This window comes from Pteropus alecto, unplaced genomic scaffold, assembly GCF_000325575.1.
Source record: "Pteropus alecto unplaced genomic scaffold, ASM32557v1 scaffold25, whole genome shotgun sequence".
NCBI classification, from domain to species: Eukaryota; Metazoa; Chordata; class Mammalia; order Chiroptera; family Pteropodidae; genus Pteropus; species Pteropus alecto.
The window spans coordinates 35,490,245-35,518,196 of record NW_006441955.1 but is presented as its reverse complement, the minus strand read 5'-3'; the positions used below and the strand labels follow the sequence as shown (position 1 = coordinate 35,518,196).

The 27,952-nt window shown below is 35.0% G+C and overlaps 1 protein-coding gene across 2 annotated transcripts in view; it reads right to left on the bottom strand.

The window, feature by feature from the left end:
* RPAP2 (RNA polymerase II associated protein 2) overlaps nt 1–27,952 on the bottom strand; it is a 78,682-nt gene that overhangs the window by 8,244 nt on the left and 42,486 nt on the right. For both annotated transcript variants that reach the window (XM_006919409.3, XM_025051920.1), the window contains 2 exons: nt 25,473–25,541; nt 34–183 (listed from right to left, as the gene is read on the bottom strand). In XM_006919409.3, the coding sequence (XP_006919471.2) occupies nt 42–183; nt 25,473–25,541 (211 nt within the window). In that variant the 3' untranslated portion in view covers nt 34–41. The remainder of the gene's footprint in view (nt 1–33; nt 184–25,472; nt 25,542–27,952) is intronic.

The following is a 27,952-nucleotide window of genomic DNA, read 5'->3' as shown; positions in this document are numbered from 1 at the left end:
AAACAAACCAAAGTAAAACACAATCCAACTCACCTGTCTGGTTAACAGCTGGTTCTAAATATGATGGTTAAACTTTCGAAGTCTTCATTCTTTAAATGTAATTCTTCTAGAAGGGTGGCTATAAACTGTGTAAACACCACATTTTCTTGAGAATGCTTCTGAATGCCAAGAATTGGGGTCACTCTGAAACAACCAAAAATATTAAATATATATCCATGAAATGGGAAGGACTAAGGGGGTTTCCATCTTCAACATGGCAGAGGGGATTTTGTCATGCCAGAGAGATGAAATCTCTCTGATATAACAATATTCCCAGAGAGAAGGCTTTACTAATAAAAGCAGAAGAGAAATCTCAGAAAAAGGATGAAAGATCAAACATACTGTTAAGTACAGAAAGGAGTCTAAAAGCCTGAGTCTATAACATGTTCTACATCATGTCAGCAAAAACTACCAAAATTATATTCAGAAAAGAAAATGAAGTCTTTCCACTGGGGGGGAGAGGAGGTGTGGAGAGAAGCTTAGAGCTAAGAACTGCTTTAAAAACTTAATTTATATCGAATGTTTGGATTACATCACCTGGAAAAAGATAATATATAAAAAAACAAGACTACCTTTTTTAAGAAACCTTAACATTTTTATTTTTAAAACACTAAATAGATGAATTACATCTTATAATGCACTTAATCTGACCTTCAAAAGAAACACTCTTTTTTCTCTAACCATTTCCAGTAAATACCCCAAAAGATTGACTACATATAATAGATTCTTAAAAGTAATTTACACTGAAATGTGATTAGTAAGCATGATTTTAAAAAGTGTCTAATCTAATCACAAAGATGAAAACCCATTATTTTCCATAAATATATATATATTTTTTATCTCCAGAGATCTTGCTTCACAGAACCTTTATGAGTTACATTCCTGGAAAGCTTTCTGGGAGAAAATTTTTTCCCCAAATAGTCATACGTCCCACAAAGCTCTTCCAGATGCTTATAAATCTTGGTCATTGTCACTGGGTACATCAAATATAAATAAAATAACTCTTATTTAAATCAATAAATCTCAAAAAATCAGAGCAGAACAATTCTGCAGTAGTGTGTGGAATGGGAAATGTGATTTTCTGAGAGACAGATTTCTTCCTTGCTTGGCTATTTCATACAGAAAGCAAAAGTAAAAATTTTCAGAATAGTCCAGGGATTGCCAGGACTTTGAGGAGGTGGTATATTCTCTGTTTCTCTGAAAGTGTCTTAGCCAGAACTGGTGGACTAGGTGATTTTAATAGTTCAGTGAAATCCAGAGTTCTAAATGAGAGAACCATTTAGTATATTCCTTCCTCACCTCTTTAGAACTACGGGATGGAGTACCAGGTTCTTACACTTCATGAGTTTCATCTGCTGGTGTTTCTCAAAGGTAGTTCATACAGAGAAACAAACAGGAATATCCAAGCCTTCCAACATCAAGCCCAACCTGGGCACTTGGATGAATGTGGGCAGTTTGGGCCAGCTTTTCCTAAGGCATCTGCCTGCAGAGAAGGTGGAACCAGAAGTCAACTCTGGCTTTACCCACACTTAGGTGATGTCAACATTTAAAATATAAAGTTGCTCCCCCACAGTAAGACCAAAGATACTGGCGATGAGATAAAATTGGCAAAATAAAACCAAGAAGTCAGAGGAGGCAGATCAGATATGTCAACTCCACAGAAACCTAACTTTTTTTGGTGTGTATTTAAAATGGTACTTAGATGACACATCCTAGACAATTTCTCTCTTTCAAGGAGACTAGAATTTGTTCATATATGACAATAAAGTTTTTTCAATTCTCAACTTGCCATTAGTATGTTTTAAAACTTAACCCTCAAGTTAGAAGTAAATGGTGACTAGACTTTTCAATCTGTGCGCTCATATGAGAGAAAATGAGAAGAGTAATAAACAGCTTGTAAGAGAATTGTTCTATCAATTGCCCTAGTAAGAAAATATTTTAGAAATAGTAATACTCCTCTAACAAATATATATTTACTCTATAAATTAGTAACTTCATTATAAGATGTGTTCAAATTTACCTAAAATTTAGTTCAGAAAGAAAAACTAAGGTTAATGGGAAACTTTATCTTAAAAAAAAAAAAAAAAAAAAAAAAAAAAACAATGCAATCCTGCTCCAGGCTCCTGAGCCCACAGCCTATGATGCTGATAAACAGGCATTCTTAATGAGCTTGGATCTGCTTTGAGAATCCTAAAAACAGGGCTCTGAGCAACCACTTCGACTGTTTAGAACTTCTAGATGAAACCTATTCACTCCCCCGTCTAACTGCAAACCCTAGCAGAGTTCTAATTTTAGCTCTGCCAGGAATATTTGTTAATGATTTTGGCAAGCTGAACATCAAAGCCTTAGGATCTAGCTATAAAATAGGGCTAATGATACTTAAGTTCCTTAAAGGTTACTACTGCAAAATTCAAGTAGGATATTGTAGATGAACACGTTTTTAAAAAATCAGTTATAATGACTATAATATTAACTAACATTTACCATGTGCTACCTCTGAATACTTACTATGTACATGGTCTAAGCATGAATTATCTCAAACTATACAGTGATGCTGAGGAATGTAGTTATCGCTCCCATTTTATGGATGAGGAAATGAAGGCACGAAAAATTGAAGTACCTTCTTTAAGATCACAAAGTAACTGGCAGGTCAGGGCTTTGAACCTAAGCAATTTATCTCAAAAAGCCCATGCTCTTAATATGTTAGTTTTCATTCTTTGTTGGTTGTAGAGTACTCTGTACGTTTAATCTTTATCTGACTTACGTGTACTGAGGCCTCAAAGAATATGCAGAAGGAACAGAATGTTTTAAATTTGCTTTAGAGAACTAGAGGATTACAAATATAAAAATGGCAAGTAGCTGGCAGGCAGAAGTGCTAATGGAGAAATCATACAAAGTCTGGTATCTCTTGGAAGACAGGAATATCAGCTTGGGACTTGGAGATTTCTGTAGCAAGTCATTAAATGGATATATAGCAATCTTTAGGCATTTGGAGCCAGGATTTCCTGACTCTTCTTAACCCTTGAGCCCAAGTGTTGTTGCATAATTAGACTCCTGGAAAGTTAGCAAACAAAATTTCCTTTAACTTTATTCCCTTGCATTTCCCCTATAATCTTTAACTGAAAAAACAACTTCTTCCTTATCCCCCAGTCCCTAACACAGAATGTAAATGATTAGACAACTATATACTGACTTTACAAAAATTTTAAGTTGACTTAAATCCTTTTGGGAATAAGGTGTGAAATATAAATAAATAACTACTCTAACAGTTCTTGTGCACTTCTAAACATTAATAATTCAGTGAATTATTTTGAGAGTCATGTAAAAATTGTTTTCTCTTTAAAATCATCTTTTCTAGAACGCAGGCTCGAGAATACAAAAAATGGACGTTTTTGACAAGTTATAAAGTCATAATGAATATATCAAGAAAGATGCTGAACTTTGAAAAATTTTATAGTATACAGTAATTTTATGAATGATTCATTCAAAAGAATTAATTTGCTTCAATCGCCAAAGTAATTTACATTTAAAGTTGAATAAGGACTATATACAATCTTTACATTTTCCAGATTCCTTGGCTCATCTACTTTAATATGTTTTATTACTTAATAGCAATTGACTGCCTGTCCACTCTTCCAGCTTGCGGCTCACTGGGCATTTGCTGAATTTCCATGTCATCTCTGTAGCCAGAGGCCTACTCACAGATAAATCAGAGGCAAGCAATCTTTATGGTTTTGGTCAATGATGGGAGTTGTTTGTAGCCATTGCTCAAGATGCTACTACCAAACTGCTGAGACTGTTTTTCAGGGTAGCGGCCCCCAGCCTTTTTGGCACCAAGGAAGGGTGCTCCTATGAGACTCGAACGCCTGATGATCTGAGGTGGAGCTGAGGTGGTGATGCTAGCACTGGGGAGCGGCTGCAAATACAGATGAAGCTTTGCTCACTTGCCTGCCACTCAACTCCTGCTGTGCGACCCAGTTCCTAACAGGCCATGCGGGGGTTGGGGACCCGTTTTAGGGTATATGCAGCCCTGATAGGTACAGTTGGGCTGAATGTAGTTTGAGGACCTATCTGATGTAGAAGAGCATTACACTGAGCTTGGAGACAGAGTTCTATAGAGTCTGCTTTTTCAGCAATGACCATGGAAGAGGGCTTTGGAAACCATGAAGGACTAAAGTAGTACAGTCCCTATGTGTGCTCAATGACAAATAAACAAAGAGTTATTTCTGGAACTATTCTTTTCATGGCCAATAATGGTTTCTTTTAATTGCTACATCTAAAAGCCTCTTCTTAGTTCTCTTCCCAGTTGACTCTGCAGTGTTTGATGTCCCTGATCATTTCCTCTCTTCCTAGAATTCTCCTCTGGCTTTTGAGGCACTCTGTGTCTTGGCTCTCCTTCTACCCAATTCTTTACAATCTCTCTTGTTGGCATTTCTTTTTTCACCAGCCCATGAATGATAGTTCTTATCTAAAGTTTCATATTGACTTTCTTCTTTGTACTGCATCCCATCTTATGGCTTTGACTATCAATGATTCAAATCTCTTAACTTCTCTCCTGGGATTCTTCTTTCCTTGGATGTCCAACAGGTACCTCAAATTCATATGTTCAAACCTGAATTTCTAACCTCACATTTTCTTCAAAACCTTCTGATATCACAAACTTCAGTGATCTTTAAGTATGACCCCTTAATGTCCTTTGTCTAATCAGTTGCCAATTCCTGGTGACTCTCCTCTGAGGTGCTCCTAAATTCATTTCATCTTCTCCATTCTCACATCCTTGTCCTAATTCAGATGTGTTCTCTCTTGCCTGGACTAGAGCTACAGCCTCCTAAGTGGTCTCCCACTCCAATGCATTCTCCTCCACATTGCCATCATGATCCTCTCTCACAGATCTCATCACTTTGTTTTCTTGCTTTGAATAACTACTTGTAGGAGAAATTCAATTTCTTTGGGCCTTTTTCCTTTTAATTTCATTGTTTCAATCACATGAATACATTCTTATAAATATTTCAAATAATATGAAAGTGTACATTGTTGTACATATTTTTCTCACCCACCAGACAGATGGAAGATTGGGATCACATTTTATTCATCCATCTTTGTATTTCCCACAGGCTTGTTCTTGTCATAATTTGGTGAATGATTACAGGACTAAAATTGTTGCTTCCCCATATTCGCGCTTCCCAATGTACTACAACGGACTGTGGACCAAATCCAGCTTGCTGTTTATTTTTGTAAATACAGTTTTATTGAAAAACAGCCATGCCCATTTATGGCTACTTTTGCATCACAGTAGCAGAGTTGAATAGCTGGGACTATAGGGCTAGCAAGGCTGAAAATATTTAAAATCTGGCCCTTTACAGACTATTATGCTCCAATTTTAATTTAAAATGAGCACTAATATAATGTTTTATATATTATAGCTCTGATGATGACAGCAATTAAAACAAGAGATGAGAATTCCAAAGGAACCATTTGGCTCTAGAACATTAAGTGTCTAGTCTGTGAAAGTATGGATGATGTTTAAAGAAACCAAAAATATCTTATAAAATCTTCCAGCTGCAGAACATCCCCTGCCTTACTCCACTCCCGCCTAACTGACCAACCTTGCCTCAATTCTGCCAAGTTTTAGTCTGGAGTAGGTGCTTGGTAGTATCTTCTTTAGGAGCGAAAAAAAGTAATTTAACCTCACAGGTGAAACATCAAAGGAGAGGAAATTTTTTTCACTCTAAACAAGATGAGATTTACTTGGCCAAAAGAACAATCTAGGATATATACAATGCAACTAATATAGGTCTTTATTTCTATGTATTTCTGGCTGTTATTACTGTTCCTGAATGGGGTATATTCTTATTCTTTTTAGGTCAATGAAAGTAGCAGAATGTAGCCTCAAAACAAGAACTGAACTGTTTTTGGAATCTATACTTCTTTTCAGTCTCCTCTCATTAAGATTTAAATGATCTAAGAAAAGAGACTCAAGATCCTTTCTTAATGTAGTGATTTGGTCCCTTTACACAAGATTGTAAATAAACTACCTCCATTATCTTGAGGGAAGGAGATTCTATACTTCTATGTGTAGTATGTTGCAATGGTTAACAAATTTTAAATTCTAGATATTGTTTCTCATATATAACCTAAATGTCTCTTGCAGAATTTTATTTTCTCCTTCATGGAACTTATCTTGGGGGCAAGTTCTTAATAGTTATTCCTTCATATTCTTGAAAATGGTTGTCAATTAATTCCAAGTCCTTTTACTCTTTCCTCACAGATAACACCTGACTGCTCCTTATTCAGATTGGTATTCTTCCCTATACTCCCTTCTAATTTCTCATTTTCCTAAAATGTAGTGCCCCATAATACACTGTCCAAATTCATTACTTCAAAACATAAAACAACACATTTCCCATCCCACAAAAAGATATAAAAAAATTTTACACATCTGAGTTATCTTTGAAGTACAATCTAAGGACTTTATCCAACAACCCCCTTGCTCCCCATTTTTGTTTTGTTTTTGTTAAATTGACTCCCCAGGCTCCTCCTTTCCCCTTAATCCTTTATCTGTACACTATTAATTATGATATGGTAATCACTTATCTGTTTAACCTTGTCATTAAAGAATAACTCCCACCCTATTATATATTGAAAAAGATTAGAGCTTCTATTCCAGTCCTGCAACTTCTAACAGTGAATATAAAAGAAAACCACAATAAACTGGGCCCAGATAACTACTTCTGCTTAAATAAAAAAACAGTAATATACCATAGTTGGTATTTAACAATGAGTTTTACATAGGAAATACCTTTAAAACAATAGAAAATGTGATTGGCCATAAGTAAAAACAAAAGATTTTTATGTTTCAATTTGTTTCCTTCAAGTTCTTTTAAGTATGAATAAAAACCTGTAAAGATGACACTGAAAGGATGGCTTACCACAAACAGTCTGTATGCTGGAGAATAAAATTTGAAAAAAACTACATAATAACCCGCAAGGTATAAATCACAAACAAGAGGAAAGTTCTCATGAAAACGCCACTGATTCAAATCTCTATTCTGAAAAGACTGTCAGCCTTCTATGACTAGTTCTTTACCATATGGTAAATGGCATGACAACAAAAGCAAAAAGCCAAGAGTCAAACTGTATCTTAATGATAAGACCTTTATTTAGCTGACTGCTCCACATATGCTGCACATCAAAAAGAGAATGCAAGTCAGGTTAGGATAAGTACTCTCCATTTGTTATTACTAAGCTATCAAACAACATCTGGTTAACAGGAATTATTATACACAGTAGTAAGAGGAGTTTCAAAGTTTGACAACAGAGAGATTTTTCATTAAAAAGTAGCATTTTTATAGATCCTTACATCAAAGGATTTAGAGCTGTACAAACTCTTGATTAAGCCTCAGAGTAAGTTACCCATAATTTTGTGAATCACTGGTTTGTATCTTACCAACAGAGAAAGCTACATAAAAAGAGTTAAAGTTGTGGTTTACTGAGCAAGTGGAGCTAAACAACTGATGGAACTGTTATCCCTCTCTCATAGTGCAGTAAAAGTCAGTAATGAACTTGGATTTTTCAATGGCCTTCTCAATCGTGGTCCCTATTGCTTTGCTGAATGCACTCATTCCCACTGGGGAATACACAATGCAGCTCCTGAACACTGGAAATCATAGCACAATCTAAATTATGCTTTTTTGAATAATCTGTATGAAATGTGTGAAGATCACATCAGACACTTGCCTGAAATGATATAGCACAGACATTCCTTACTCTACCCTCAAAACTAAGAGAAGCAAAAACTCTTGGAATTTCATGGGAATTTATTATTGATTTCTAAAGTCCCAGAATCAAAATGGTAGGCTGTTGTAAAATGACAGTGAACAACACTCCTCACACCCAACAATCTTAAGGGAAGAAAGAGCTGTGAGAACATCTATGTGAATAAATGTAACCAGAGAGCATGCTTCTCTATGGTTTGGGGTTGGAGGAAGGGACAGGAAGTGAAAAGCCACACACTTTCTGTACCTATCAGATTTGAGAATTTACTGGGTTCATACAGAGTTCTGTTGCAATAGGGAAACCTGTTCTGCTGATTACCATGCATAAAGGTGATGAACCTGCAGAGACTGCTGAAAGATAATATTGGGCTTAAAATAATTTTTAAACATTCGTTCTCTCATCCCTCAGAAGTTAGGGCTGGAATGGAAAGGTAAGAGGAATATTTCTGTTAAACAGAAATACTTTCAACATTTACAGGCATAGGCACTATGCCCATCACTTTATAATTCAAAACATAACAAATATTATAATACTCGACACTTTAGGGGCTTAGAATCAAACAAAAACAAAAGTCTTCTGGGACAGATGAGCCATCTTTATTAACAATGGCCTGGGTAAATGAAGAATCTAAAAGATGAGGTTTAACTGAATAGTTTTATTTTAAGAGGCTATACTACTATTTAATTTCTTCAAGTGTGACTTAGTCCCAACCTGTATAGCTAGTTTCCTTTTGACAGCTGAAGTAACTGAGGCTTTGGACAGAATAAGGGATTTATCCAGGGTCTCACTGGTTAAGAACAGTGCTTAATCACAAAGGCATTTCACTTATCAAATCTCACTATTCCTTTCTTCCTACATGGCAGTAACAATGATCACTTTACCCATATTTTGTCTTCTTGTAAAAACTAAGTTGGGATTTTCCCTTCTTCTCTACATTAACAAGTGCTAAGTGATAAAGGATTAAACCAGAATACCTCTGTCTGAACAAACATACCCTCAAAACTGAAACAAAGAGCTGTGACCAGTAAGTAACACGATGGGTCAAAATGTCATCTATTTTCAGAAATATAAGGGCCCACAGAAACCCAAGACATTTTGCAAAATGCCTCTCAGATATTAAAAAAAAATTCTAATGTAACCTTTCAAAAGGAATTTATTTGTATATTCAGGGCTCTTTATCATGCAAGTAATTAGGATTTCATATTCAACATAACTTTTTCCACCTTCCTTGCTTCTTACAGGGGAAAACACAGAAAATTAAATTTTGTCAAAGATTCTCTAACAACATTTGTCTAATTTGTGGCCCCTGGCTTCCTCCCAGAAGCAACACAGCAGACACTGGGGCACAGGGAAAGAAACAAAAAAATCCACCCTGTTGAAGAGCTTTTCTTTTTCCATAAAATAACATGGACTGGGCATGTGCCTAGGTAATGACTTCACAGCACTTTCCTAAGTTGCTATTGATGTTAAGGAGACAGTAAACATGGCTTTATAACTGACAAGGACGCAAATGCCAAGAGGTCAGAGCTGAGTTTAAAATTCAGATAGTTTAAAATGGGTTGTAGGTGGTTTCTGAATTAAAGGAAATTTGTTTCCCTTGAAGAATGCTAGTTCTTCTTCCCAGTTCCCTTTGTGGCAGGTTCTTAACCACTGAGTCAAACATAAGAAGCATCCGTGATTTCCAAATTTATAAAAAGATTTTTTTCTTTATGAAACTAACTTGTTGGTTTCAGCTTTTCTGTGAAGTTGCTACAAGTGTTAACTTCAAAGTGAGGCTCAAGTGACTTTCTTAAGGTCAAGTTGTCAGTAAGAGATGAGTAAAAAACCCCAGAAGTACTCCCCACTAGTCTACACTTCTAACCACTATACCATACAAGCTCATGTCTGATTCATTTTAATAGCTGAGTATATCTTGTGATTTCAAAGGCTCACTTGTATATGCTCTTTCAATAATTTTTGAAATGTCATAAATGTGCTAATGAAAACAGACAATTCTATTATTTCTAATTCATCCTTTTTCCTGACAGTCAAGAAGCACCTTTCCAACACCATTAACTAATGTAGCCTTTGGAAGAAAGCTAAGAAGTACCTCTAAGCAAGCAAATCCTGGCAGGCATAGCTAAATCAACTGATTTAGTATATCTCTACCTAGCACACTAATAATTGTGCTAGAATTAAAGATGGTGACTCTCAATTCTGCCTGCACAAATTATTATCACTTGGGGAACTTAAAAAATACATATGTCCAGGCCCCACCCCAGACCAGTGCATCAAAATCTTAGAATCGGGTACTAGCATTTTTTAAAAAAGCTCCCTATGTGATTATAATGTACAACCAGTGTTGAGAACCACTGCTGAATTTCTGAAGTGAATAAATTTGTACAGTTCTGATCATTTGTTATACTTGTTAACTACTCTTCTGGAAGAAATTGAATAGCAAAGGAAATGGGATCGTCACATGAATACCTATGTAACAAAGTAGAAGGTAATATGGTCCAAAAGAAAGGTCTCATTTATAGGCATTTATACAAGGAAGACATTACTTCTATCTCTGGGGGGGTTAAAGAAAGCTTCTAAGGAGATGGTGACATTTGAAGATTTGACATTTGAAGACTAGGAGAGCCAGCTACAAGAAAGAAAGGCATTTTAAGCACAGTTCAGAGTGCTAGCAAAGATGCTCACAGGGGGGGAAACAGGACACAATGTAGGGACAAAAAAGAGAAACAAGTTGGATAGGCAGGTCGGACCACTTTTGGAGGGTCTTGAATTTCAAGCAAAATTACGTGATAGGAACTGGGATGTCACTAGGTTACTGAACAAAGGCCTACCCTGATCAGAATTAAGCTTTAGTGAGATTCTTATAGCTGGAGGAAAGATGGACTAGCTGAGGGAAGAGACACATGGCAAGACCTGACTAAGCAGTCTGGGCAAATAATGAAAGCCTGAAGCAAGCTAGTAGCAATGAAATGGAGAAAAACAACTGGGTAAGAGAAGTTACAAAGGCAGGACGTAGCAACTGATTAGATATGGGAGATAAGGGCATGAGAAGCACTAAAGACAAATCAGATTTTAATTCTGGACAATTAGAAAGATGGAAATGTCACCAGAGAAAAGGGACATTTGAAATATAAATGAGCTCAGTCTCAGATCTGAGCATTTGAATTACTTGAGGGATATCCGAATGGAGATGCCCGGCAAAAAAAATATTTAAAAATTTGGTCTTCAACTTAGGAGAGATGTCAGAGCTGAAGATAGAGCTCTGAGGGGAGGGACACAAGAAGTATTTGGGAAGACCAATTTTCTTCCTAACTCCATTATCCTGTACCAATTATGTTTGTACTGATTTCTTGAATTAATCTCTTTCACCAGCATGCTTTCTGAATCTTTTGCATCCTTGTTTTAGCTTTTCTAGTCATCAAAAGTACAACCCGAGGTCACTGCTACAACCTGCTTTCTCCATACCTACAACAGGATAGCTGAAAACTACTGGGGGTGGGGGAGTAGGAAAAAGAAGGGAACTCTGAAGACTGATACCAATACAAATCTATGATCTCTAATCTCATCTGGGCCCTCGGTGTCACTTGTCAATTTTCTCTGACCTTGGTTAGTTCCTTTTCCAGATCCTCTCAGTGACTACTCTGTTATCACTATTTTGACTCTCTACCCAACCATCATCTCTTTACTCTTAGAGCACAATCTACTTTGTTGAAAAATGAAATTGTTAGGCATGAATTTAAAATCTCTCCCTTTGATTTACAAACTTACTCATAATCATATATTCTTCATTTATTTTCTTTCTGTCTCAGATGATACAGTAGTTTTCTCCTGCTCGAGCTACTCCATCTGCATGTGACCAGGATCCCAGTTCTTTGTGCCTCCTCTGGGTCTCTGTTCTACCACATATATCTGACCTCCCCACCCCCACTCACTCTCAACTTCAGATTATTTTTCTTTACCATATCTTCTCCATATCCTACAAACATGCTTAAGTCTCTTTTATCCAGAACAAATTGTTAATCTCTCACCTATCCTTATCAAGAAATCTACATTCACTGACTCTACTTCCTCATTTTAATTTGGTATATAGATGTTCATGTATTCCTTCAAATTAAAATAAAGTTTTTTTCAAATAAAATTTTTTTTCCAAATGTGTACTTTTTTCCCTTGGGGAAAGAAATAAATATAATTATTCCTACTTTCAATTATCTCAATGTATCTATGTATCTCATTATATAACCTTAGCTGAAGAGAATTTGTCATTGGCATTTAATTTTATAATTTTGGGAATTTTGGAGCATGTGACAGTTGTGTACGTCTTAGCGTTTCAGATGGCAACATTTTTCTCTGCACTGAAACCATGGGAATACTAGTTATAACCTGGCAGTTGCTGTATTTTTATGAAACATTTTTGCAGTGCAGCTGATCTGTAACTCACTGCAATTAAAAACCTCCATGTAAAAAACAACATTATAATATGGGGCTTAAAAAAACGCATCAGATAGAAAATTAGTAAATACATGAAACTGAAATAATGCAGGCATATATGCAAAATAATGTGATTTTACCTCCACAGAAATCACAGGTGTTCACCAAGCAGTTTGTAGCAGTTTCCAAAGTACTTTTACTCCAGTGGAATTACTGCTACTAAGCCTTATATATTTTGATATGTCTTGTTTTGTAAGACAGTGTACACCTGTGTTGTATAAAAATGACAAAAAGCGAACTCTCAAATTCCTCATTCAAAATGGACAGTGGGACAACGCAAACAGCAGTAGTGAGAACTAGATAAATTCAACCCCGATTTTACCCTTTGGTCTTTGTAATCTGCTCTGAACCTTTGTAAAAATATTTTAAACACAGAGCAAAATGGAGGCATTTTAATTTTTCCTCCAAGAACCATATGACTTTACTGTTGACTAGAACTATCAGAAGAGTCAGAGGCAGGAAAAATATTAAAAAGGTGTTAAGTCTCTATAATACACAATCTAAATGGAAATGTTTAAAGACAACAGAAAAAATACACTAAGCAATTAGGATCTTGAACTTAATAAGTACTCAATAAACCTGGGAACAATAATTATTTTCTCTTTATAACTTTCATTCAAGTTTGCAAGACTAGTTAATAAAAATATATTCAGTAAAACTAGTTAAAGAGTTTGCCTCTAGAGTGAAATTTTCCATTAGGACCCATTAATATTTGATAAATGCTTCCAATTCAACGAACAAATACCAACAAGGAAAACATTTAAAGAATTCTCCAGAATTGTGTCTGTGATGCATCAGATAAATAAAAGATTTAGTGCCACATCTATATACTTGGTGATTAACTGCTTTCTGATTTTTCTATCAGTCCACAGAAGATAAAAGAGTAAGTCCATGGAAGATGAGAAAAGAAGTATTTAAAATAAAGTTTTTAATCAAAGAAACATTTTAAAAAATTAAACTGTTCATTAATTTTACAATTATGAGTTAAAGGATATTCTCACATTTACAAAATCTGATTGTTTTTCATTAATTTTATTAAAGGTTTTACAAAAATACATTTGCGAAAAAGCAATGCTAGATTTAGTTAAAAGTAGCAATTCTTTTTAACCTGAATAGTCACATTCCTTATCAGACTATACCTACCCTGGAAAATATGAATCATTACAGAGACACAGGGTCATTGCCCTTCCTTTCATTTGTAATACTAAGCAACTAGTTTTGTTTCTCCTTGTGCAATGAATTTTACCAGTGCTACCAATTCTGTGTTTAAGTTCATAACATCAACAGTAATTTATCCATTTTTCCTATCCATTCATTCATTTGATTTACTCTACAAATACTGAGCGCTTATGAAACTACAGACTGAGTGCTTCGCACTAGGGAGACAAAGTAATCTAGACAATATCCTTGGAGATTATGTTTCGATAAGAAAACAGTTTCAAATTCACCTCCCTTACTGTAGATATCTTTCATGGTTTAGTACTGTTTACACATTGTCCAAACACAATTTTTTAATGAATGGAAAGTATCTTATTCTCATGGAGAAACACGTGTGTGTCTATGTGTGTGTGGTTTTTGGGAGTGAAGTACATGTATATGTCCCTAATACTGACTTGTGGGTCAGAGAAGGCAGGGAAGGTAAAAATCATGAATATGAAAAAAAAAAGTTAATTACCGGAATTAAACATAGTATATATAGGTCAATCTTAGAAATGCTGCTCTGAGTTAATTCTACGAGAGCAGATCATTGACCTGTGGTGGTGATGGGGTAAGAATCAATTAGAGCAAGTAATCAAATAATACTGAAACAGGTTTTTAGAAGGAGAAACATAAAAGGTTGGTTTGATCACTCTTGAAATTAGGTACAGGAGGCAAAATGTTACCAAATAACACTGACATTCAAGGCAAAGAGAGAGAAAGCTGTGGGAAAGGGGATGGACAACGTGGTTAGGGGAAGAAAAAGTAAAACCCAAATATGACTTTGATGACATTCCCAGTTTCTTCAGGGGCCATATCCCATCAGTTATTCTGTCTTTTTAGTACTCCCAACACTGCCTAACATCTTCCCTTCTGCTACCAAGATGCTCAAGCCTATCCTGAGAGGTCTTCTGAAGATTTGCCATATCACATCAGGTTATAATCCCTCTCTCTTTTCCTCTTCTGCCAACCAAATGAAAAGAGTGTTCAATTGCTACATCTGATATCTTCACAACTGTCTAAATCTGGTTTCCACACCTATCATTCTGTGGAAATTGCTTTCTTGAAGGTCACCTACAACCACCTAACTGCCAAAACCATGGCCTTTTTTCAGTCCTTCTCCTTGTTCAGAAGATAATTTACCTGGCTTTCAGAAAGGCAGTTACCACCTCTTTCTTGAACCTCAAACCCACTTTGGATTCCTCGACAGTGTTCTGTTTGTCTATATACCTTTCTGAGGTACACTGTGCAGTGGAAAGTGCACATATTTTGAAGTTAGATAGGTCTGAGCCTGAATCCTAGCTGTGACTTTGGACAAAGTACTTGTCTTCCCAAAGTCTTCTTCCTTCCTTTGGGAGGTAGGACACGATCATTGACCTCACTGAATTGTGAGGATCAAATGAACTAATGTATATAGAGTCTAGCACAGCATTTGCACAGAGTTGATGTTCAAAAAATGTCTGTTTCCCCGTTTTTTGCTTTCTATGTATTGCTCAGACATCCTGGGCATGGATGTGGATATAACACAGGTTCTACCTTGTGTCGACTCTGCATTTAATACCCACTACCTCTGCCACCTCACCCATCTCAATGCTGACTCCAAAATCTAGGTCTTTGATTTTGTTTCCCATTCTTCAGCACTAATTCCACATTTTCAACTGCCTACTAGAGAATCTCCCAACTAGATAATATGCCTACACCTTAAACAGGAATAGCCTTGTAGAATAGGTATTAAACCTAATGTACCATCTCTTTCAATTAGCTCCTACTACCCACTTCCCTAAAGTCACCAGTATTTTCCCAGTCATCTGTCTTAACATTGTGAAATCATGTTTGACTTCCCCCTCCCTCACCCCATTGCTAAACCTTGTAGCTTCTGGAGCTGTAACGTCTCTGAGCATGTCTCTCCCATTTCATTTTCATTGTAATAATTTTAGTTCACTGCCTCAGTGCTCTTTGGTTAACTAGGCTGTTTCTAGCTAAGGCTTTGAGATCAATTTCATAAATAGTGTGGGCAAGAGCCAGAATGCAAGGGATTAATGAAAAGTGTTAGAATCACTGACAGCAGACTAGCTCTTCAAGAAGTTTGGTTAAGTGAATGGATGATAGTCTGATGGGTCAGTGAGGTTAAGAATAAAGGATAGGTGTGTTTGTTTTTTCCATTTTGTTTTCTAAACTTTAAATATAAATAAGCACTTGTAGGCTGGAGGTAAGGAGTCAAAAAAGAGCAAGAAATAGCTTCCTAATTAATCTTATTCATTCATTCATTCATTCATTCATTCTGCCAGGTATTTATATAAATCTATGATCTAGATACAATGCTTAGTGCTGAGCATACAATGGTGAGTAAAATCAGACACAGAACCAGCCCCTCAAATCTTCAAGTTGAGTGAGGGAGGCAAATTAATCAAGTAATCATACAATTAAATATGAAATTGAAAATTGGACAAGTATTAGGAAAGATAAGTACATGATATTATGAAGGACTATTTATAAAGATATTTGATCTAGTCAAGGAAGTCAGGAAGATTCCTAAGGAAGAAACATTTCCCCATGCTCTGAAAGATGAAGGGAAATTAACCAAAGAAAAATAGGAAGGAAGAACATTCTGGACATAGGGAACAACCTGTGTCTCATGGTGAGTAAGAGTATGATGAGAAGGGCTGAAAGAAAGGCAAAGTGGCAGGAATGGGGCAAACAAGGTAGGGTGATGTGAATGAAGCTGGAGAAGAAGGGGCTGGACCACGCAGGGCTATGCAGGTCACAGTAAAGGCTTTTCTTTAAAAGCAATGGAAGACTTTGAAGGGCTGGTACAAGGTGAAAGACAGGATCATATCTGATCTGACCTTAAATGACTTTTGCTGTCCACTAAAATAAGTTTACTTGCCATTAATAGATCTATCTCTACAAGAGATCCAACTTCCCAACCTCTCTTTCCAGTTATCTTGTATTTTTAACTACATCTCTTCTTTTTTGCTATTTTCATACTATGGTTACCTCCTAGAATGACCCCATCCTTTCATTTCTTCCTTAAAACTCCTTCTATCTTTTGGGCCCATTACAAATCCCACTTCTTTGTAACCTTTTTTGATCTTCCTAGTTGAGATCTTTTGCTTCTTTGAACCCCTACAACATTTGTGCTTCTTTTTGCCATTTAATACACTCAACATTTTATTGTACTTACCTGTGCTCATGCTGATCTCCCCCTTGCCCAGGCTGTAAACTCTTTGAGGGCAGGAGCTTTGTTTAACCTTTGTATCACCCACAAGGCCTAACAGTCTTACCTATAAACATTTGTTGGCTATTTTTTTGAGTCAGATTTCTAAGTATTTGGAAACTTTGCCATTATTGTATAGAAGCCTCTGCACTGATTTATAGTTGTGATGCTACAGCAAAGTGTAGATCTCATCTCTTTCTGGTATACATAGGTATTACTTATGCTGGTTTTCATGGCATCATAGTAAAGACAAAAAAAAAAAAAAAATAAAAAAAAATCCAAACAAACTCTTAAGAAAAATCAGGGCTACCAGTAAGGTACTTATCAATACTTTAGCTAATAATCAGATGGTACTATCTCAGAAAAGAAACTCAAGTTACTTTACCTTACCTAGTTTAAAAAAGATGTATCAATGAACATTTGGGATCTTTTCATAAATGAGGAAAAAAAGTAAAAAGTAAAAGATGAAAACGTTCTAGTACTTCAAAAATTTTCCAAAATGTGATTTGAACACAAATCAGAAATTCTCATATAATAATAGCTTTCTAGACATATCTATTCATTGATAAGACTTATTTCCAGAATAAAATGTAAAGAATAAAGTAGAAGTGAGAAAAAAGAGTCCACAGTTATAGTGAGAATTCTGTAAGCAAAATATTTTAAAACATATTTTTACATTAAAATAAATCAATTTACACATTTTATTTTGCTCTCTACCACCTTTAGTATAATGCTGAGGTACTAAACTACTCCACTGTTTCCTTTTGCATCCAGGGAAGGTTCCTCATCTTTGATATGGAGAGCAATATGTCAGCTATGTCTGGAGTAGAAGGAATCTTGGGGCTGTTCTTCTCATTTACTTAAAATCTTTCCACAAAGAAGAGTGACAAGCCATATCATTCACTGCATGTCTTTGCCAAGCTTAATAACTAAGACATCTAACAAATTAGTAATACTTGGGCAGTGTCACCATGGCTCGCTATCAGCAAAATTAAATTGTTTCCTATGCTAAATATACTCATGTGTGCTGTCTCTTTCAGTAGTCTCTGACATACTGCATTAGAATAGCTTCTTATAACATCTCATAGTTGAATTCTCTCTGCCAAGTTGATTTAACTTGAATTTAGTCCAACTCCTTATATTGCCAACAAGAAAAATAATGCATAATAAGGTTAAGAAATTTGTGCAAGGTTGTACGCTGCTATTGTAAGGAAAAAAAAAAAAAGGATATCATCCAGAATGCAACTGATTTAGAGTTTTAAGAGACCCTTGATAGCAAATGTGGCCTCTGGGGTAACGGAATTACATTTAATAAAAATATTATTCCTGATAAAAATTATTTACATAAAGTTAAATTGCACTTAGTTTTATCTTAAGCACATAGCTGAATCCCAAAATTTGAAAGAGGCCTGTGAGGCTATTATTAGTAAGGACTTCTAAGAAAAATAAAGTAGACAAGAAGAACATACCATAAAGAAGTATGGGCTATTTCAGAACTACTATCTAGAAAATTGAGATAAAAACTTTGATTGTAAAAGACTATGATAGCCAAATAAAATAAAATGCATTTCTTATAACAGATGGTTTATGCCCTGATAATGTTTGCATTTAATGCTTTAGGATTACCTATTAATAAGGAAGCAGGGGATGCTTTCCACTGATATTTCTAATTCAAAAGAAACATGTTCTTTGTAACTCACTTTGCAGTGACATATTATACATAGGTTTGCTTAAAGGGCTGGGCTGTAGTGACTTTAAAACTTTATATCTAAATCCTGTTTATGACAGATCTATAGGGCAGCTTTGTAGATGAGTGTTGGAAAGCTTTTTGTCAATTGTTGCTATGTAACAATTCCCTCAAAATAGCGGCTCCATCTTTTTTCAGTGTTCTAAGACTGAAATCGAACCAACCAGTAGAGTCCACCAGACAAAGACTATCACAGTTGTACAGCACAGAATCCTGAGGCTAGAGATATTAGTGCCCTTAAGCTTCATATTTCCTAGCTTCCCCTGCTCTGTCTGCTCAGTGAACTAGGTCAGGATGTGAAGATGTCCCTGGTAGATATGAAGACTGACTCCTCAAGTTGAGGCGGTGACTTGCAAGGGCAAGTGCTACTTGCTAATTACTGTCACCACTGCCACTGCTGCTTGGGATGAGGAAGTGGAGAGAGAGCACATCTTTTTGCTGAGAATCTTTGGTGACTTTACTATGTATTGTGGCTAAAGGCTAGGGACTCTCCGCCACTTATGGATAAAAACAACAACATAGAATTGCCAAAAATACAGGAGATTCTGAGGGGGACAAAATCATTGCAGAAAGTAGGCTTTGTTTAAAATTTTAAGTATTGTCTTTACTTAAGAAAATGTCTGGATTCCCACATAGCCCTGCTAGCTGAGAGTAAAGTTACTTCAATTAGAAAAAAATTTTTTTTAATATAAACTCTCAGCAATGAGTATAGGGAGGTTGGAAATAATCTAATCACTGTTTAATCCTCAGTAAATAGGTAAAAACTTAAACTTAACAATGACAAAGTTACTGTGAGAGTAAATATCAAAAGATAAATCCAAGATTTACACAAGCAAAAAAACAAAAAAGGAATTTTATGGATATGGAAGAATCTAAAATAAATACCACTAGTTACATGGTTCAGATATTTATTAGGTCTCACGTTCAACACTATGATTTTTTTGTGTGTGGGGTGGGGTGGGGTTCAAAGGTACTCATCTTGCATATATAGAAAATCCCATAAGAAATTGATATTGCAAGTCCATGAAGGTCTAAAATCAATTAGCACTGGCATATTTAAGTTTGAAAGAACTACAACTATAAGCTTCTAAAATGACTACTGGGTGTGAGGCAAGAAGATGACCTTTAAAGTTAAATCTATAGAGCCCCCATACATTGCCAGTGGAAATCTGAAACAGAGCAGCCATTGTGGAAAAGAGTCTAGCAGTTCCTCAAAAAGTTAAAGAGTTACCATATGACCCAGTAATTCTACTTCTAGGTATATACTTCAGAGAACTGAAAATATATGTTCACACAAAAACTTGTACACAAATGTTCCATGATAGCCCAAAATAGAAATCCAAAGGACCATCAACTGAATGGGGGAAAAAAAAAAGTATTATCCGTAAAATAGACTATTACTCAGCCGTCAACAAGAATGAAGTACTGTTAAAACATGAATGAACTTTGAAAACAGTATGTCAAATAAAGAAGCCAAACACAAAATGCCACATATTATATGATTCTGTCTATGTGAAATGTTCAGAATAGGTAAATCCATAGACACAGAAAGTACATTAGTGAAGGAGAAATTGAGACTAAGCCAATAGATGTGAGATTTCTTTTTGGGGTGATGGAAATGATCTGGAATTAGATAGTGGTGACAGTTGTACAACACAGTGGATATACTAAAAACCAGTGAATTGTACACTTTAAAATGGTGAATTTTATGTTGTATGAATTATATCTTAATAGCAATTCACTTAAATATTTAAAAATTACACAATCATAAGGAAACATAAAAAATCATTTCAATGCTCTTCTACTATGGTCTCAGAACTAAACTGTGAATGTTAGGAGAGAGGCTTTGAAATACTTCTGAGAACCAATAAATTTCTAAGGAACCATCTCTTAATTTTCCATTGTGTGTTCACGCATTTCCCTAAGGAAATTAGTGATGGGCGGGCTATGAAAAAACAATATGCTGAGGCAAAAAGCCTTAGTCACATCTTTCCATTCATGCCTGGTACCCTAGGGAAGTGACTCTCTCAAGTGTCTATCTGTATGATGGTTACTGAAAGTGGCTGCCCATGTCCAGAGAAGGCTTTTGTTTAGTGATCATGGTTAAGTTGAGCTTGTATAAATACCATTTCCCAGGACTTACATGCTACTCCCTGGATGACGGGAATACTCAAAGCTTTTAGGGGGAATAAACTATTGCATGGTCTCTGCCTAGGAAGTGGGCCACAGTTCACTGGAAACAGACAGTTCAGATAAATAAAATGAAAGCAGACATTTTTGGAGATCATCTTGAAAGCTTTCCGTTAGACAACATCAAGGGCATAAAACTAGGAACAGCATGTATCTATGTTAGAATACCACAGCCACTCTCTACCCTCTGTTCTAAGTAATACAAAGTAAGTAAGTATTCATCTCCTTCATTAGATCACCAAATCATTCTCACAGAATCTCTCTCTCGCTACCCACTAAGAGATATTTAACTCCTATCTCCAATTAACCATACACAGATCATCGTAACACAAAGTAGTGGCCTATTTACAAAGGTTCCATATTAAGCTTGGGTGAAAAGGTTACATTTTAAATATAAGAAGCCTTTGCAGAAATTGATTCCCATTGCTGGTATGTGGGCTGCACATAAAGAAAGTCAGACTCAGTTAACCTACTTCTCTATACCTTTGGTCTGGACCTTTCCCTAGATTTCTCAGCTTTAGATCAACATCTGCATAGTTCTATCTCGTGTTACAGGTTCAAGTATAATGACAAAGGTGAAGGAGGACTGGAAAGACTAAGGGCAAAAGGAAGAGGGAAAGAAGAAAAGAGACAGAACTGAGAAAGGTGTCCTATGGCTATAATGGCTATAAAATCTCAAAATACCAGTCAAAGTCTTTTCAGAGAAACTATTCTGAATACAGTGACTATGAAGACAAGTGATTCTTTGGTTTCTGTTCTCCTATATTAAGGGTATAATGAAAATTATAATATAAAGACAAATGTATGATATATAATGAGGAAGCATCATAAAATACCCTTGATTGTAACTAATTATTATGCTTTCTAATTTGGTATATAAACATGTCAAAATATATAAATACATTAACTATTACACAATAGAATACATAGGTACTATTTTTAGCAGACTTTCTATATATAATTATATACATTTTTATGAAAAATCATGCATTAAGACTGTGGAAAGAGCCTAATATCTTATTAGTTAATTATTTATGTGGGAAAATCAGATTCAGCTTTGTATTATTTCAACATACAGTATGTAAAAATAAAGTCTGATAAAGTTCAACTAAGATATAAAATTACTATAACCAAGTGTTTAAGCATTAACATCAATTACTAGGTTAGTTTATTGCATTTCTAATCAATTATTTAAAAAAACTGTGTCATTTTTCACTATTATAGATGTTCTATATGTAAAGAGTTCTTGAGAACCTTTGTCAATTATAACTTTTATTAAAAAAAAAATGAGTGAACTAAAAGGACATCAATTCCTTCACTGTTAAATAAATGTATACTGCATAAGCTCTGCTTTCAATAGGTTTTTCTCTGTGCTCTTGGTAACTATTTAGGGTTTGAATACATAGTATAAATGTTAAAAATGTTGCAGTCACAGTGGCCATTCAAATCTTCTGGAAGTAGTTAGAAATCTAAATGAGGTGGAAATGGTTCATGATGTATTTTTATATATAGATGCATTTCACTGAGTTTGTGAAGATCAGGCGTACCAATTTGATTTGATCAATTTCTTTCTGAGATTATAAGGGTATAACATTCTCATCAGTATACAATGAAATTACATGTTATAGTTCAAATTTTAATGTTACTACATCTATGAAAGTACAAGGGAAGTTACCAGGAAAAAATGATTTACTACAGAAACATCTTATTTACTAATTTTATGAATATAGATGTGAAAATTCAAGACCTAGCTTTCTTTCTTTCTTCTGGACTATCATGTTTTGCTCAAAATGTTGATTTTTTTTTTTTCTCCAACAAGAGTTATACTTGAACCAGTATAGCAACATACCAAGAAAATTTTATATATACATATGTGTCCTTTTGTGTCCTTTTGTTTTCATGAGGAATTTTGAAAACAGCTTTCATGCATTAAACAAATGCTAGTAATAACAAACTTTGCAATATTCATATACAAATAGTACCATTGCTATACTAATACTGAACACATTACCTTATTATACATCTTCAGTGACTAGAACTACTATTCAGAATCTTTTTCCTAGCTATACTTTCAAGAAGTTCATTTTTTAACATAAATTTCAGAAATTTCTACAAGTAATGACTAAAAACATTCCACTAGAAATTTGAGAACAGATGCAAAGATTTTCTGAGTCATAATTATGTGAGGGGAAAAAAGATAATCCCATGTATGCTTATGTTCAGTCTTAAAGGCAATAAATTAAAAGGCTGAATGGTTGGGTTACTTTACTGCTCTACAAATATATGAGTGTGTTACTCTTTTTTCTTTATTTGTTCATGTCTCTTTGGGTGTGTAAAATCTCCATATTTTTCACTACGTTTAAGGTTCTTTATCCAATGCTGGCCTTCATGCCTGCTTTTTCTCTCTCCTATGACAAAGTGCCTTTTATAAAAAGTAATAGTGAACTGTAAGTGGGAGGAAAGAAGAGTGCAAATATAAAGTATAATTATACTTTACAGAAGTCAATGGGATTAGTTTTAACATCATCAATATATTTTAATTTTATCCACATCTCATGTAGTAATATTTACTCTAAAAGGGTGATAGAAGGATAAGGCTGAGAATGAAAGGGGCTCTCAGTTGAGTCACAGATTCCCTGGGCTGGGAGCCGGGGGGAGCGGTGGGGAGTGGGCAGAAATATGAAAAGCCAAAGGGGACTTTCTGAGAAAAGAGGAAATAAGAAATAAAATATGGGGGCAGGAGACAGAAGTCTTAGAAGCCGATGACCAGAGAATAAGGAGATTCAGCTAGTGAATATACAGAATGTGCAAATGCAGAATGGAAGGATGAGTGACATCTTATGAGGGCCTCTGGCAAAAGTTAGAATTATGAGAAAAGAAGATTTGAAAGGCAAAAACCAAGGAAGTACTACTAGCTGACTTGGTGTCTACAGTGACTGAGGATTTTTTAAAAAGCCAAAAGGGCCCTAACTGGAAAGGATTTTGATTGTCCAGAGATCAAAAGGACCAAGGACTAGGAGAAAGATGGGTAGATCTAGCTGTAGGTGTTAGGGAGTAATGAAAGGATTCAAGGTGAATGACAAAAGGAAATACAGTGTTTACTGCTACAAACTAAAGACTGATAGCACGATGTGAAGCATGTAATACACCTAAGATGTAAGCAGTCTGTTTCTTGAATTAAGTTACTATTTTTATGGGTCGCTGACCCTTAAGAGGTTTGTACACTATATTCAAAGTGAGAAAAGTCAAATAGCGCATAAAAGGACTAGCAAAGTTTTCGGTATTTTGTGTCACATGGGTATCTCTATTAAAATCAAACACTAGAGGTTTATTTTTTTTATGGAAAAATCATATGAAATTTTATGTAGACTTTATTATTTCATTTCCACAATTTTTTGTTCCTTGCTATACATTTTGGAGAAGATGTGGCAAGTCTGATACAAAAAAAAGTAGGACCTAGAATGTGTCATCCGTAAGCAGCTGCTCATTAAGATAATACTTCCAGTTACTGGCTTAGAAAGCAAGATTCTGAGATTACTGCTGGGCCTGGGCTTCTGACTTGTCAACCAAAAAAGTTACTTCCTCTTTAGCATAATGAATTGCAGAAGTACAGTTAAACAGTTATCTATGAGGGTTTATTAGCAGGCATAGGATATGGTGGGTGAGCAGAGATACTGATTTTTTTTTTTTTGCCAGTGACCAAAATATTTACAAATTTCATAAAATGGAATGAACTTTCTAAAATATTAGTAAGATCTGTTTCACAAATAACCAATTCGACTGGAACATTGAATAGTAGAAATAATAAAAGATTTGTTCTTATGGTTGATAAAAAATTTATATCAAGGCATTCAAGTAAAGTTATTTTCTGTGTTCTGATTTAATGAATCATGTGAGTTGTATCTGGTTGGGTGACATGAATGCTGGCTCACTGAAGCCTACTCTAATGCTTACCAGCACAGCCTTCCTTGGGACAGTAAAGCCAGAATAACATGTCAAACTAAAGTAATATCAAAGCAAGAGAAAGCAAGGCTGGAGATGCTATCAGGTTGGCTCATAGCACTTCTTGACCTGTGAGTGTCCAGTACGTTTTCAATGTCCTATGGGCTTCAATGACCTAACAAGCACCAAGTAGCAACAATAATGCAGTAATGAATGGTTTTCAAAAGAAGACTTTTGCAATTCAAGCTGAAAAACACTACACTTACTAGATGTTGTTTTAACCCTAGTGAAAGACATCTTTAGAAACCACTAGTGATTTCTTAAAAGGTGAACGTGTATTAAATGTTTTATATATGCTTGTGTAGTAATCATCTACTTCAGTTCCTTTAAATCTGCTTGATTTTTAAAGATATACATTAATTTGGAAGATAAAACTTTTCTGATGCTATTAATGATAAAATGTTAAAGAAAACTGAAATAGCACTAGATATGTTGGTAAAAACACAGATTTAAAATAATGAGGCCCATTTGATGTTAATAAAATTCACTATTAAAAGTGAAATTAAAGAACTATTCTGTTGATATTCTACACAGGGATGTTATTCTTTCAAAAAAAAAAAAGTACTTTTTGTGAAGGAAAAGGCCCTAAGAAGAAAAGATAGTAAAAAAATATAAAGAGAACAATTACAGCTTATCAAAAGATAGCATATCACTTTATATGAAAAGGTTATTTTATCATACAGGAAAGGAAAATAAGGCACAAAAACTAGGTACAACATTTTCCAAGGATATTTACAAAATCAATGAACAACTTTGTTTTTCTCTAATCAAAAGTCTTCACATTTAGTTCTTAGAGTTAAAATCTGAAAGAGTACTTACAATGACAGCAACACCACAGCAATTAAGGTCCATTCTGCAGGTTTGTGTATAATATTTCTATTTGTTAATCTGAAAGACAGTAAAATAAAATTTACCAAAGGCTGTTACATTTAAATATATAAACCTTCTATTTTTAGAAAAATCAGATTTATGCCATCATGTACCAAAGAGCACTATTTTTTCTTCTTGCTATATTTGACAGGAAAGAGTCAACAGCATAATAATGTGGCTTGATATTTATTATCTGATAATGACCATCTCAAAAGTAAGTGCTCCAGCCCCGCTTTATATACTCCATAATACTGTTAGAAGAAATGGAAATACAGGAACAGTATGGGAAATTAAATTGCATGGTTTATTAAAATATGCACAGGTACACACCTTACTGTAACCATATGTTGTTTTCCCTAATGAAACATTTTATTAAAACTTAACAAGGTAAACAATTTCTGATTAAAATTTTAATTTATCTTTTGCACCTTTCTATCTTGTGCTAGGATGGCAGCAGGCAATGAAGGATGTCATAATAAATAATTAACAGAAATGAGAGTTTACGTAATAAGTTTTAAGACTTTATTAAGAAAACTTAAGTTTTAAAAAATCAGTAGTAAATTCTACCACTTAGCAGTTGATGACAACAAAATACATTGCAATTGCCTTAGTTTCTCAGAAGGCATTTAGAAAGATCGCTCTAAATAAAAAACAGTATCAATCAATAGAAAAAATGAGCCAATAACATCTGATAAAAGGCTGTTATCCAAAATTATAAAGGACTCTTAAAATTTAACAACAGGAAAACAAAGAGGCCAATGAAAAAATGGGCCAAACACCTTACTAGACACTTCACCAAAGATAAACAATGGCAAATAAACATAATAAAAGATGGTCCATATCATATGTCATCAGGGAAATGCAATTTAAAACAACGCGATACCACTATACACCTATTAGAATGGCCCACATCCTGAACATCGACGAAACCAAATGCTGACAAGGATGTGGAGCAAGAGGAACTTCCACTCACTGCTGGTGGGAATGCAAAATGGTCTAGTCACTTTGGAAGACAGTCTGGCAGTGCCTCACAAAACTAAACATTCCTACCATAGGATCCAGCAATCATGCTCCTTGGTATTTAACCAAAGGAGTAAGAAACATATCCACACAAAAGTTTATAGAGGCTCTATTCATTATTGCCAAAACTTGGAAGCAACTAATGTCCTTCAGTAGGTGAATGGATAAACAGTGGCATATCTAGACAATGGACTTTATGACAATAGACTATTATGCAGCAGTAAAAAGAAATGAGCCATCAAACCACAAAAAGACATGGAGATACTTTATATGCATATTACTAAAGTGAAACAAGCCAGCCTGAAAAGACTATATATTATATGATTCCTACTATACAACATTCTTGAAAAGGTAAAAGTTTGAAGATAGTAAGATCAGTGGTTGCCAGGGGTGTGGGACAAGGGCAAGGTGGAGTGGGGCAGATGAATAGGTGGAGCACAGAGAATTTTTAGGGCAGTGAAAATGCTCTATGATACTATAATGATCGATACATGTCATTATACATTTGTCCAAACTCATGACTATACGACTCCAAGAGTGAACTCTAATGTAAACTATGAACTCTGGATGATAATGATGTTGTCAATATAGGTTCATCGATTATAGCAAATGTATGACTTTGGTGGTGAATGCTGATAACAAGGAAGGCTATGTATGTGTGGGGGTAGGGGACATATGGGAAATCTCTGTACCTTCATAGCAATTTTGCTATGAACCTAAAACTGCTCTAAAAAAATAAAGTCTTAAAAAAATCCATTTAATAAATAAATGGACAAAGAAATGAGCAGGCAATTTACAGAGTAGGAAAACTGAATGATCAGTAAACATTTGAAAAGGAGCTCTCAATCTCACTAGCAATCTGAGAAATTAATATAAAAATAATAATTCACTCCATCACATTGGCAAAAATACTAATAATACCAAGCAAGGTTGATGAGGACATGAAGAAATAGTACTTTTAACAACTGTTGATGTGAGCAATCGAATAACAATGTGGCAATACTTAATAAAGCTGAAAATGCATAAAGTAGCTCAGCTATTTCACTTCTAGATATAAACCCGAAAGTTCTCCCACTGATGCATAAGGAACAGTATATGAAGATAGTGCAACAGTACTTGTAATAAAAAAATAAGTTGTGGCACTTTTAAAGAATGCTAAATAGCTATCAAAATGAATGAACTAGACTTACATAATATGAATGAAAGACAGCAAGTATGGTATCACATTATTTACATAAATCAAGAACAGACAATAAATATTATTTATGGACACATACATATATAACAAAAGTGTAAAAACAAAGACTAGAAAGATATACATCAAATTCACAGTATCTGTTACTTCTGAGGAAGGAAGACTGGACTGGGAAAGTGAACAAACAGGACTTTTGCATTGGCTATTCCACCTG